The sequence below is a fragment of the Agelaius tricolor genome, unplaced genomic scaffold (genome assembly GCF_023055355.1).
Source record: "Agelaius tricolor isolate 1412-34295 unplaced genomic scaffold, bAgeTri1.0.p SCAF_19, whole genome shotgun sequence".
Lineage (NCBI taxonomy): Eukaryota > Metazoa > Chordata > Aves > Passeriformes > Icteridae > Agelaius > Agelaius tricolor.
In genome coordinates, this window is record NW_027269279.1 from 2,314,642 (window position 1) to 2,327,532 (window position 12,891).

Genomic DNA, 12,891 nt, shown 5'->3' on the forward strand with positions numbered 1-12,891 from the left:
TCAGCAAACACCTGCAGCCCAGGCAGCTGATATTAAATGCTTTATTTTCAATATTAAAAACCAGTATTTTTAATAACTAAACAATGCTAAATTCATCTTACCAAAAAAAAAAAAGAAAAAAAAAAAAAGATGAGGTTGGGTTGGGGGGGGGTTCTACCAGGGACGCTACAGCCCCGGCCTCGGCCGGCAGCAACCGAGCCCAAACCCCCCCAGCCACACACGTACCACAAGGGAGCCCGGGGGGGCACAGCTCCCCAAAGGAGAGGGGCAGGGGCCAGCTGAGCCCCATGGGAACAGCCACCATGGGCCAGGGGACAGAGCTGGCCCACAGCAGCTGTGTCACCACAGCCCCCCAGGAGGACGACGCCAGGCCCGGAGCCCAGGGGGGATTTGGCACAGTGAGACCCCCAGGGTGGGGCAGCCCAGCCTGGGGCAGGAGGGGGCTGGGGTAACCCCATCTGCCCCCTCCCAGCACCAACATGGACCAGGAGCAGGAGCCTGCGTGTGATTCCACAGCATGATCCCATCCCAAACCCACCCCGTGGCAGGAATTAGTGTCAGAAAGGAGCAGCAGGCACAGAGCCCAACCTGGAGAATAGCCCTTGGAGAAGCCACTAAGAGAAAAAGGCCACCTGTGACCCCCCAGCGTGCCCCTCCTTGGGCTGCTCAAGGCCTCTGCTGCCCACCTGGGAGCCAGGGGGTCCCCACTGGGCTCCCCTGGGGGGACAGTCCCTGTGCAGCAGCCAGAGCCTCCTGGCAGGCAGGGAACGGGGCTGTAAACTGCAGGGAGCCGGGCATGTAAACACAGACCAGGGTACGGGGGGGCCGTGCCCGGGGGCTTCTGACCCCCCACTGCCCCAAGGGACCAAAACCAGGGGACAAGGGGGGGTCCACAAGCCCCAGCCCTCCCCGTGGAGCCGGGGAAGCAGCAGCATCCCCCAGGAAGGGGGCTCTGGAGCAGGGGACAGTGACACTCGACCGTGTATAAAAAAGGAACTGATCTTCCCCGGGAAGAGTTTGTGCCCCACGGCGCCGGGGCCGGGCAGGGGGTGTGGGGAGTGCCGGAGCCGGGGTGCAGATGTTAGAGAGGAGGCCAGTCTACGTTACATGGGGAGGGGGCGCGGGGGTCCAGTCGAGTCGTGCATCCCGGGAATCCGAGCACTGAGATGGGGCAGGGAGGCCGGCGATGCCTGTGGGAGAGGCAGCTCCTCAGCAGGAGTGGGTGGGGATCAGGACAGGCATTCCCCCTGCTCCCCCTCCTCTGCAAGCCCCAGGGATTACAACTCCATCCTCCCATGGTGGATCACGAAGCCAGGGCACTGTGCTGGGGTCCCAGTTCCAAATCCCACTCCCACCCCAGGGACCAGCAGCCCCTCACAGACCTCACTTGATGAGGATCCCTGTGGGCCGAGCCTCATCCTCGCTGGTGTTCCTCAGGTTCTGCTCTGCTTCCTCCGAGGACCTGGGGCAGAGCAGGGTGAGAGGCACTGCCACAGCCCCTCAGCCCCGTTTACCCCATTCCCACCCCACTCACGCCAGGAAATCCTTCACTTCCTCCACGGTGATGTCCCCGGTGGTGTCCAGCGGGGTCTCCAGGCTGCTGTTGGGGGAGTCGATGGGGCCGGGCGAAAAGGCGGCCGGGTGCTCCTCAGGGGACCCTGGGGAGTCACAGGACAGGAGGGATTGGGGACAGCCAGGCATGGAGCAGGGCTGTGGGACACGGTGTGTGTGCAGCGTGCAGGGACAGGGGGGTCACTCACGGTCGCTGTCTGACGGGGAGTGCTGGCCCTCGGAGCTGCGGGGGACGTGGGTGCCGTTCGCCTGCGGCAGCTTCGGTGTCACTGCTGAGCTGTTGTTGCAAGGAAACAGGGAGAAGTTATGGCCAGAACCAGTGTCATGGGGTGGGTGTATGGGGGTTCCACCACAGCAAAGCCCCCAAAGCCCCCGAGACAGCCCACCTGAGGCAGGAGGTGTCCTGGAGCCGGGCGACCTCCAGCCGGCACAGTGGCTCTGTCACATTCCTGGCGCTCAGCGTGAAGCGCTCAAACTCAGATGGTGAAATTAGGTAGAAACCTACAGGGAGGACAACGACGAGCCTCAGGCATCCCCCACAGGGCTGCAGGTGAGGTCAACACCCCATTGACACAGACATCACCTGGTGTCCTCACCTTGGCCGTGCTTGGTGAAGACACAGGAGGCGATGCCGCTGATGTCCTCCTTACGGATGCAGCTGTAGTGGACCTGGGGCCGCAGGCTGGGCACGGTGAAGATGTGGATGTCCCCCAGGTTGGTGAGACAGGCCAGGCAGTTTTCCAGCCTCTCCTCAGAGCCAGCGCTGGCCAGGCTCACCAGGGCCACCTTCCTCACCCGGCAGCCCTCGTGTGCTGTCAGCTTGAACTTGGTCTTGGCACTCACTTTGGGCAGCGTGAACACCTGGGGGGCAGGAGGAGCCGGGCTCAGGGGAGAACAGGAACCTGCAGGGTTTAGGGGGGAACCTTCCCCTTGGATTCACACCCTAGAACAGGCATAGGAGTGCCCCCAAAACCTGACTGGTCACCTCCAGTCCCTGCATGATGAAGACATCCAAAGAGGACAAGGGACATTTTGTGTCCCATCTCTACCCAGGGGGACACTGAGCCCCACACTCACCTTGAACTGTTCCTCGGAGGAGATGAGCATGGAGTGGCTGCCCTGCATGTCAGGGGCCTTGGCCAGGTCCCGAGACACCTCGTAGGGCTCGGGCAAGGGGTTCCCCCGCCCGTCCAGCACCGCAATGGCCACCACGGGCGCCCGGTGCATCAGCTGGATCTCCTTCCCCAGCACCGCCTCCACTGCCCGCTCCGAGAACTTCTCCTGCGACGGCACCTCCAGGGCGTAGGCGAACACCGAGCCCGAGTTGGTCCCTGCCCACATCGTGGGGCCGTGGTGGGCGGCTGTGGGGGTGGAGCAGTGTCAGAACCCCCTCCCACAGACCCAGCCTGGGGGCTTTTCCCAGGGAGGGAGGCAGGGAGGGGGTCTCACCGTCACGGAGGAAGGTGTCGGCAAAGTAGAGGCACCGCACGACCCCCGAAAGCGAATCATCGGCCGAGCGAGGCTCGATCCGCCGCTGCACTGGCGTCATCTCCACCTCGGGGGGACCTGCCTGCTCCGCCAGCTGCGCGTTGGCCTCCTGCACCTGGCAAGGGGACACAGGGTCACTCACTCTCTGCTGGGTGGGGATGGGGAGCTGCCACGGTGACCCCCACTCCCTGCCCACCTTGCTGGAGGGGCTGCTGGCGTTGAGCCTCTTCTTGCCCGACACGCGGCTCTTGCGGATGCGGCGGAAGGACTGGCGCAGGGACTTCTTGAGGGACTTCACGCGGGACAGGGGCCCCTCCATGGCCAGCGAGTCGTTGGGGTGCAGTGTACACCTGTGGGCACCAAGGCTGCTCAGCACCCCCAGGCCATCCAGGGGTCCCCAGCACCAAGGTCCCCCCATACCTGGCCAGCACGGGGTTGCGCCGGTAGTAGTCGAAGAGCCCGAAGCCGTGGCTGGTGCCGAAGGCCACGAGGTTCCACTCGGAGTGGAGGGTGACGGCGGTGACGGCGGCGGGGGGCACGCACTGCACCAGCACGCTGGGCTGGAAGCCGGGGGGGAAGTGGAGGGGCCCGTTCCGGGGCGCCAGGCGGTCGTGGCCCTTCCAGGTGAAGCCCTCACGGTCCTGCAGCAGGTCCACAGTGGCCACGCTGACTGCGTGCTCTGACTTCTCGTCGCTCAGCTCCATCACCAGCACCTGCAGGGACAAACACAGACAGGGGGACACACTGGACCTCCCCCAGCCAGCCAGCCTGCTGCACACCGGGGGCTAAACCCAGGCTAGGAGCCCTTCAAGGACAACCGTGGGCATCTGTAGCCCCCTCATGCTGTGGGTCCCCAATGGGGAAGCCCCTGCTCTTACCTGCCCCGCCGTGCCAGCCACCACCATTTTGGCCGTGTACTTGCAGAGCGCGATCTTCTGCACGCCCAGGCGCGGGTCATCGCTGTAGGGATCAAAGCAGCCCACCTGCGGGAGGGGACAGCTGAAGGGACAGCCAGGACCCCGCACACAGCTGTGGGACAGCCCCCCTGCACCCCCGCATCCCTCCGCCAGCTGTGGCACACGGGCCACTCCGGGCATCACGCCCAGGAAAAGTCTGTCCCCACTCACCCCCCGGCCCTGTCCCCCATGCTGGGGGAGACCCATGGACGGGGCCCACGGAACAAGCGTCCCTTGTGTCCCCACAGTGCGTCACACAGCAGCTGTGCCCTGAGCCGGGGGACACGTCCCCGGGGCGCAGCCGAGATGGCTCCAGCAGGTGCATCCCCCGTGCCCAGCTCTGGGTTTGCCCCCTCCAGTGCTGGCAGAGCCGGGAGGGTGCTGAGCTCCATGGCAGTGTCACCCTGCCCAGGGGACCTCACCTTGCGGAACGGAGGCCACTCCTCCTCGCCCGCCTGGTTGAGGCTGTCGTTGTGCTCACAGTCTGTCTGGAAGATGTTGGCGGTGCCCAGCTTGTAGAGGGGCTTCAGGGAGACCCCCGAGGCGTCCCAGAACCGCACCGTGCCATCCTCGTGCCTAGGAGGGGGGGTCCTATTAGCGTGGGCCCCAACATCTGCCCGGCTAACAAGAGCTGCCTGTGTGCTGGCAGCCACAGTGCCAGCGGGGGGGACACGGGGGACAGCGCAGCGGGTGACACACTCATGCCCAGCCAGAACAAAAAGGGGCAGCCCACCCCAAATGAGGGAGTGGATGCCACCACCATCCCAATTAGCAATTAGAGCCATTAATCTCCACCAGAAATGGGTGTGTCCCTCCCCCCACATTTTGGGGTTCCCAGGCCCCGTCCCTGCTGCCAGCCCACTCACCCGGTGAGGAGAAGCCCCCTCTGCGTGGGCTCCTGGGCCAGGTTCTTCCCCCCATCAATGGGCCAAGCCTGGAGGGAGGGATGGAGAGGGGATGGAGGAAGGGATGAAGCCACTGGGCCATGCTGGAAGGGCTCAGCAGGACCCCTCCCCACCACCCCCACCACTGACCGCAGAGGATTGCCGGGGGCTCTGCTGCTCGCCCACGCTGACGATCCTCTCCCAGAGCTTGAGGGGCACGTTGGAGACATGGCAGGAGCAGGTGATGGCAGAGGAGTGCAGAGGTGCCAGGTACGGGGCAGGGATGGTGGGCCAGCCTGGTGTCTGCAGGTCGATGGCCACCAGCTCCTCCTCCACCAGCACCACGAGGGCTCGGGGGTTCTCAAAGCCTGGGGAGGGGGGAGATGGCTGCTGCACGTGGAGACCCCCACAGCATCACCCGCTCCCCGGGTGGCCCTGGCAGGACGTACCTCCCTCGGGCACCTCTGCACTCTGCACAGTGAAGAAGTCAATGACGCGGGAGGTGAAGTCGAGCGTGGCCAGGGTCTGGCCCTGCAGAACGCTGACACAGTGCCTGTCACCATAGCTGGCCCGTGGCATCCCCCCACTGAAGATGATGAAGGGGTTCCTGGGTGGGATGAAGCAGCTGCCATCAGACCCTGGACCCCCAAGTGCCCCCTGTGCCCATGCCCAGCCCACCCACCTACCCTGACTCGCAGGTTCGCCAGAGGATTTTGCTGATGGCTTTGCAAGGGAACGGCCCTGAGATCAAAACACCAACACTGGCTGTAGCACTGGGATATGGGAGGGGATCAGCTCCCAACCCCAGAGCCCCCCAGACCCCCATCCTGTACCGTAGGGGATGGTGGACATGACAGGCTGCTGGGTCCTCAGGCCGGTGCCGCTCGCTGCCCACACCATGTACCCGCCGTCGCTGTGGGAGCTGACGATGCTCGTCCCGCTCTGCTCCCAGGCCAGGCTCTCCAGCTGCTGCAGGGCCACACGGGGGGCTCAGCACTCACATGGGGACACACACACACCCCCAGGGCCACGGCCCCCCCAGCCCCAGTACCTGGTTGCCCAGGAAGAGATGCAGGACAGCACGAGTGCTCTGCTCCCACAGGACCAGCAGCCCCCGGCTGTAGCCGATGAGGAGCCGGCTGCCATTGCGTGGGTGCTCCTGGATGGACTCCACGGGCCCCAGCGCCTTCCCACAGCGATAATCATCGGGGACACTGCAGGGGGACAGGCACAGGGGGTCAGAGATGGGCTGGGGGTGCTGGGGATGCAGGGGCATGGGGCCTGCAGGGCTCTCACCTCTGCAGGATCTCATCCGGGAAGAGGGTTTTGTCTTCCAGCAGCGTCAGGGTGGGCAGGGTGACAAAGTACACGGCACCACCCTCAGTGCCCAAGCAGACCATGGCACCGGCAGCCATGGGCAGGACCACTGTCACCCGTGTGATGCCAGGAGAGCAGCTGTGGGGGGAAGAGGGGCTGCCTCAGCACCAGGTTGGCTCTGGGGGAGCGTCAAAGAGACCCAGACCTGCCCTGCTCCATCCCTCCATTCCCATCTCCCTGAGTGCAGGAGGACAAGGGCAAGGACAGCCTCAGTGCCGACAGCAATTACAGCCATTAATCACCCCCGGGCCCTGCCAGCACCATAAAAATCCAGAGCTGTTCCCTGCACTCAGCATCTCAGCTGAGATCAGAGGAGCATCCCAGTGGGGCAAACACCACCACGGAGGGGACCTTGGCCACCACCCCGCCCAGGCAGACCGGCTGCTCCCCCGCGCCGTTCCCAGCCGGCACCGGCACCGCCGCCGCCCCGCGGGGGAGCGGCTCCGACCCCCAGGCAAGTACTTAGCGCCGGCGGACCCTGGGCGTCCCGGGAGGCCGAAGCTGCGGGTCTCCTCCAGGTGGGAGCAGCCCTCCTTGTGGCACACCTCCCACAGGTGCAGCGTGTTGTCGTCCAGCAGCGACAGGAGCCAGCCCTGGGGATGGAGGGGGGGATGATAGAGGGGTGTGTGAGGTGCTGGGGGGCTGCTGCCAGGCTCCCCCCCGGGAACCCCCGTACCTGGCCGGGAAGGAAGTGCAGCTGGGTGACAGTGGCTGTCTCCTTGTGCAAGCCTGTCAGCTCCACACCCGGTGCGCCATATCTGGGGGGGCCGTCAAAGAAACAACAAGGGTAGGGCCCCCCCCCCCCCAACACCCTTCCCCAGCAAACTCGGGACCCTCCAAATTCCCTCAGGTCACAGTTCTGCCTGCAAACACCAGTTCAGCCCCCTGTCCCCAGGAGAGCCAGGGCAGAGCATCCCTGGCTGCACCCCGTGCCAGAGCTGGTCTGGGCACCACCATCCCCATCTGGGATCCACCAAGCACCTCCAACTCCAACCAGGACGCTCTGAATCAGCCTGAAATCCACCAAGCACCTCCAGCTGGGACATGGCAGATCAGGCTGGGATCCACCAAGCACCTCCAGCTAGGATGTCCCAGGTCAGGCTGGGATCCACCAAGCACCTCCAGCCGGGATGTCCCAGGTCAGGTTGCGGCCAACGCTCACAGCTGGGCTGGGTGTGCGAGAGGCGCCGGGAGCCCCGGCACGCACCGGCAGCGGGGTGGGGTTCGGCATGCGCCGGCACAGCCGCACTCACCCGACTGGTCCCGGCTCCTTCGGCGACGCCGCTCGGCAGGAACGGCAGCAGGAACCGCGGCAGGACCCGCGCAGCGGCTGCAGCACCGCACAGAGCAGCCCAGCCTGGCATCCCCAGCACACCCAGCACCCCCAGACCAGCTGCTGCCCCCAGCCCGGTGTCACCAGTGCGCTGTGCAGCCCCTCTGGGCATGCTGTGTGCTGGGAGTCCTTGCCCCTGGCCACCCTCTGGCGCCCTGGGCACGGGGAACCAGCCCGGCGGCTCTGCCCGGCCGGACAGGCAGGAGCTGTCTGGCAGTGCTGGGCACAGCAGAGCTGGCAGAGCCAGGGGACAGCCACAGAGTTTGGAGACAGCAGGGAACAGGGCATGGGAATGTAGCAGGGAGCACACAGAGGGCTCTCGGTGCTACATGCATGGGGGATGCCACCCATCCTTGCTCATTCTGGGGTCTTTCCCCACCCAAAAGAGTGCCACAAGCTGAGAGAGCCCTCAAGGCAAGTGGCTTGGGCACACCAGTGTCACCAGTATGTGGAATGGGGGTCCAGGCACAGGGACCCCCAGCTGTCCCAGGAGACCCCCCCAGGCACTGGCTGCCCCTCAATGCTGGGCTGTCAGCAACCAGATCTGCCCAGCCCGGCCGGGGAGCACCCAGGGGTGCCCCCACTAACCAGTAACGCCAGTCAGGCCAGCTCCGGCTGCTGCCTCGCCCGGCCCCGGCTTCCCCGGCACCTCCAGCCTCCAGAAGCATCTTTTTGGAGGCAGCCAGAGCAGGGCCATGTAGGCACGGGGTACCACGCTGGGTACCACCCCAAAACCATCCCCGCAGAGGATGCTCAGGGCACCGCAGCCCCCCACAACCGCGTCCCCGCCGTGCCGGGGGGGGCTCAGCTGGGACCGGCACCGCGGGCCGGGCGGGCGAGTGGGGCGGCCGGCGACGTCGCGGCCGGGCCGGCTGGCACCCGGGCGGCCCCGGCAGAACAAAACACGCCATCTTTGTGCTCGGGAGGCAGCGAGCCGCCGGCCTGGGGGAGGGGGAGCGCGGCCGCCCCCCACACCCCGACCCCGCTGCGGGCGCGGCCGCCCCCAGCCCGCATTCCTGCGGCGCGGGGCCCCCCGAGCACGGCCCGCATCCAGCCCTGGCCGCCCGCCAGCAGAGCCCTCTGAAGTCTCCCTGCACGCTGCCGCCAACAAAGCCCGGCCGGCCCCGCTCGGCGTCCCCCCCTTCGGCCCCCCAGCCGGCACCGGGCTCCGCGCCCACCGCAGCCCCGGGCCGGCCAGAGCCCCCGCTGCTCCCTCCCCCGAGGGCTGAGTGGGTGCGGATGGACAGGAGCCCCCCGGCATAAGCGGGGTAACAGCGGGAAGGACCCCATTGGGATGCTCCCGAGTCTCTTTTTTCTCTCCGGCGTTTTTTGGGCGAGGCGGGGGTTTCCTCCAGCCGCCCCCTCGCCGCCCGGCCCAGCTGCAGCACAGCTGGACGGAGGGATGGACGGCAGCCGAGTGGGGGCTGCCGGATGGGCCAGAAGCAGCACAGCCACGTCTCCAAGCATTCTCCGGGATGGGGACAGGCAGAGGAGAGAGCGCAGGAGGGTCCGGGAGGTCCTTACCTCCTGCTCATGTGGGAGGAAAAGGATACAGCTTGACGGCTCCCGCCTTGGTGCCGATGGCCATCACTCGCAGCACGGGGTCGTAGGCCAGGGCGCTGGGCTGGCTGGGGAAGCCGTGCTCCACCGTCTGCCGTGGGGACAGGCAGGTCAGAGCGGGACCCCCCACCTCTGACACCCCCAAACCTTCCACAGCCCCCCTCACCCCCAATCCCACACCAGCCTCAGCATCACCCCTGCAATGGGGGATCACAAAGATGCTGCTCTGTCCCCCAGTGCCACCAGGGAGGGCTTTGAGGAGAGGGGACATCACTCCTCACCCAATTTCCACCCAGCACCCCAAAACCCAGCCCAACAGCCGCACCACGGGCCGGGGTAGCTCTGACCTTGAACGAGCTGTCCCGCTGCCCACCAGCACTTTGGGGATGGGACCCCTCTGCTCGAAACCCCCGCGGTGAGGATCCCCCGGGAGAGGCGAGCGGGACCCCCCCGCTGCGACATCACCGGGCGTCCCCGGTGCCGGGCGGCAGAACCAGGCGAGCGGGACCCGCCAGCGCCAGGGACGTCCCCGCCGGAGCCGCGTGTCACCCGAGGGCACCTTCCCAAGGAAGTCCGGGCCGTGCGGCGTGCCCAGGCTCGCCGGCTGGGGAGGGGCTGCCCCGGCAGCGGGGGGACGCGGGGGGCACCCACCGGGCCGGCCCGCGGTGCGGGCACCGCAGGGCTCCCGAGGGCAGCTGGGCTGAGCAGCCACGGCGCGATCAGACGATACGGAGGCCGCCGGAGCCAGCCTGGCCGGATCCTGACCTGCTCCCTTTGTCTGGGGCATCCGAGAGGCGCAGCGGGGCGGCTTTCCGCACCCGCCGGCGGCAGCCGCTGTCACCCCGGCTCCTGTTCCCCTCCCAGGGGACAACTTCAGCAGCGTGAAAACGTCCCCAGCCCGTCCCAGGCGTCCCGGCCCATCCAAGGGGGTCCCAACACGTCCGAGGGGCGAGGAAGTGGATGCTCGTGGGTGCCGACCCACGCAGGGTCACGGTGAATCCCCCCGGGATGCACGCTGCGCTGGAGGACGGAGCTGGGACAGCAGCAGCAGCACAGGGGACACCACAGCGATGCTTTAGGCCAGAAACCAACACCATGACACGGGCAAAGACTCCCCAAAAAGCGCTGTCGCCGTTCCCCAGCACCCCCAGCCCCAAAGGGGGACCCGGCTCAGCCCCCAGCCGCAGCCCCCGCTCCCGCCCGCATCCGGCAGGCTGTGCCGGCCGGCCAAGGCGCGCTCCCGGCCAAATTACAGCAAATCCCAGGCAGATCTGGAGCTCGGGAGGAAAAACAACCCTTAATGGGAGGCAGGTGGGCAGCCGGCGGCCCCAGGGCTGGGACGGCCGCGAGGGGCTCTCCTCAGCCTCCCCCCAGCGCATCCCACTGGCACACACTGCCCATAGACCCGGCCGGGGCACTGAGCTCCCCAAAAACGGGGGGCTCTGGCTGGGCTGAGCCTTGCACCCCCGGCCAGACCCTCACCCAGGGCAGCGAGCTGGGGTCAGGGCTGTGCTGGGCAGCACCGCACACCCCGACAACCGCGGGACAGCTGCGGAACAGCCCGGGGGGCGCTCCGGGGCACGGCAGAGGCCCCAGCAGGAGCTGGGCAAGCACCCCACAGCAGTGCCGGGATGGACAGACAGATGGGCACGGCTTGGGCTCATCCAGGGCCGCTGCCGGCGGTCTCGTGCTCCCCGGCCACGGCAGGAAAATGGTCCCAAGGCTTCCTGGACAAGGTGCACCAAGTGCCAGGTGGGCACCCGCTGGCACAGCCCGATGTCCCAAGGGAAGGGTCTGGCACCCCAGGGTTGGTCGGGGTCGCTCCAGGGTTGTTTGATGAGCCTGGGGGTCTCTCCCACCCCAAATGAGGGGGTAAGTGGGAAAACTCGAGGGAGGAGGGGGGCAAGTGCTGACCTCTCATGTCCCCACAGAGACGCATCTTTGGGGTGCCAGGGAACCCCGAAAGCCCAGGGGGTCATTGCCACAGCCCTTCTGGCCTGACACAGGGGGTCCAGCCCCCCGGTATCCCACCCCTGGGGAGACCGGGGTGAGCCTCTCATGGGGGATGCAGCCAGGGAAGCCCCAAGGCCAGACAGGGTGCGGGACCACGGGTCACCCCAAAACGCCCGTGAGCGAGGCCTCGGGGAACCCACGGGACAGGGGGAGTGCGGGAACCGGGGAGCTCCAGGGAACCCCCCCAGGAGGGGCTGGGACGGGGATGTCGCGCTGCCGAGGGGGTCGCATCCTCTCCCGGAGTGTCCCCCTGCACCGCACGGGGAGGAGCGCAGCCCCCGGTGCGCATCCCGCACCCGGGGCTCCCGGTACCCACCCCCGGGGGTGCATCCTGCCGGGGCGGCCCACCAGCCCGTCCCGGGATCCCCCGGCCAGGCGGCCCTGCCCTTTCTGCGCGCCCCTTCCCCGGGAGCGGGGAGGTCCCGGTGCGCGGCTCCCCCGGGGCTTCAGCCGGTCCCGGGGGGCGGTGCCCCGCACGCTGCTCGCCTCCCCGGGGGCAGCATCCCGCCGGGGTCCCAGAGCCCCGCGGCACCGGGGGGCTCCCCGCTCGCCGCACCCTGCCCGGTACCCCCGGTGCCTCCGGTGGTAGCCGCCCCCCCGGGATCCACCGCCGCGCCCCCCGCTCGCCCCAGACGCACCTTGCTGAAGGCGAAGAGGTCGTGGCGGAGGCGGTCGCGGTGCGGGTCGGCACCCTGCCGCCGGAACCGAAACTTCATCATGGTTGGGCCGGCGGCGGCGGCGGTGGCGGCGGCGCGGTACCGGGCGGGGCGGGCGCGGCCGGCGGTCCCGGGGCCGGTCCCGGGGCGGCGGTGGCGGTGGAGGGGCCGGGGCGCGGCGCGGGGCGGGGCCGGCAGGGGGCGCGGCGCCGGTGCGGGGTCCCCGGTGCCGGTGCGGGGTCCCGGTGCGCGCGCCCGCCGAGCCCGGGCAGGCACCGCCGCGGCGGGGGCGGGGCGAGACCCTGACGGACAGCTCCACCCGCCAATCACCGCGCGGCAACGCGCGCCGCGCGCCGCGGCCCCGCCCACCCGCGCTGCGCCTGCGCCGCCGCGGCGGCCGATGGGATGTGTAGTCGTCCAACTCAACGCCCTCTGCGCTGGGTTTATTTATGTTGTTTTTAAAATACTCTTCTTTCGATTTCTTCCCTCCCCGTGGGCATAGTGAGAAAGAGTGAGGATACCCCAAGCCTGGTCACCGTGGTCACAACCCCCCACAAACACGGGGTGTGGTGGATTTAGGGTCTCATCGTGTGCCCCACAGCCATGGGGTGCATCAACATGGCGGCGGGCCGGCTCCTAGGCCCGGAGCATCCTGCCGGCTCCCACAATGAGCATCCGAGCCTCATTCCCGGCTGGCCACTCATTCTTCCCGCCAGGGCACCGGGAATGTTGTTCCCCACTCCCCCCACGGCATTACGGCAAGGTGGGAGGGGGAGCAGCCTGCCCTGCGCCCAGTTTTGGGGTGAGTCAGCCCGGGCAGGGCACGGCTTCCCCTCCCTGCTGACTAACCCGGCCCGGGGGGATGCGGCTCGGGCTGACGCAGGGGCTGGGGCGGAAAACAGCCCGGGGGTGAGCGGGGAACACGGCCCGGTGATGGGCTGTGGGTCATAGGGGGATGGATGGAGGGGCCTGAAGGGCGGGCACAGCCCTGGGGAATGAGGGTGGGCAGGGTGGGTCTGCTCTGAGGAGAGAGGAAAGGAGGAAGAACTCGG

At 67.8% G+C, this 12,891-nt stretch overlaps 1 protein-coding gene across 2 annotated transcripts; it reads right to left on the bottom strand.

Moving 5' to 3' along the window:
- Positions 1-12: 12 nt before the first annotated feature.
- Positions 13-12,130, bottom strand: LLGL1 (LLGL scribble cell polarity complex component 1). 2 transcript variants are annotated; one of them, XM_071443819.1, is made up of 23 exons: positions 11,822-12,130; positions 9,164-9,261; positions 6,954-7,035; positions 6,755-6,870; positions 6,197-6,355; positions 5,952-6,114; positions 5,734-5,869; positions 5,587-5,641; positions 5,350-5,507; positions 5,051-5,268; positions 4,883-4,950; positions 4,439-4,592; positions 3,939-4,043; positions 3,481-3,773; positions 3,257-3,410; positions 3,022-3,175; positions 2,650-2,933; positions 2,169-2,433; positions 1,959-2,073; positions 1,761-1,855; positions 1,535-1,658; positions 1,383-1,462; positions 13-1,190 (listed from the first exon to the last, which is right to left on the bottom strand). In XM_071443819.1, the coding sequence occupies exons 1-22, from the start codon at positions 11,900-11,902 to the stop codon at positions 1,384-1,386; spliced, it is 3,156 nt and encodes a 1,051-aa protein (XP_071299920.1). In that variant the 5' UTR covers positions 11,903-12,130; the 3' UTR covers positions 13-1,190; position 1,383. The 2 variants fall into 2 exon arrangements, with proteins under 2 accessions (XP_071299920.1, XP_071299919.1); XM_071443818.1 differs by having other exon boundaries at positions 6,740-6,870.
- Positions 12,131-12,891: the final 761 nt, after the last annotated feature.

What these genes read in the sequence shown, in the direction of transcription:
- LLGL1 (XM_071443818.1), bottom strand. Translation starts at nt 11,902, where the DNA reads ATGATGAAGTTTCGGTTCCGGCGGCAGGGTGCCGACCCGCACCGCGAC. An exon ending in AGTGGCCTCCGTTCCGCAAG is followed by an intron (nt 4,044 to 4,438) that starts GTGAGGTCCCCT and finishes CCCCTCCCGCAG; the next exon opens with GTGGGCTGCTTTGATCCCTA. An exon ending in CTTCACCAAGCACGGCCAAG is followed by an intron (nt 2,074 to 2,168) that starts GTGAGGACACCA and finishes TCCTCCCTGTAG; the next exon opens with GTTTCTACCTAATTTCACCA.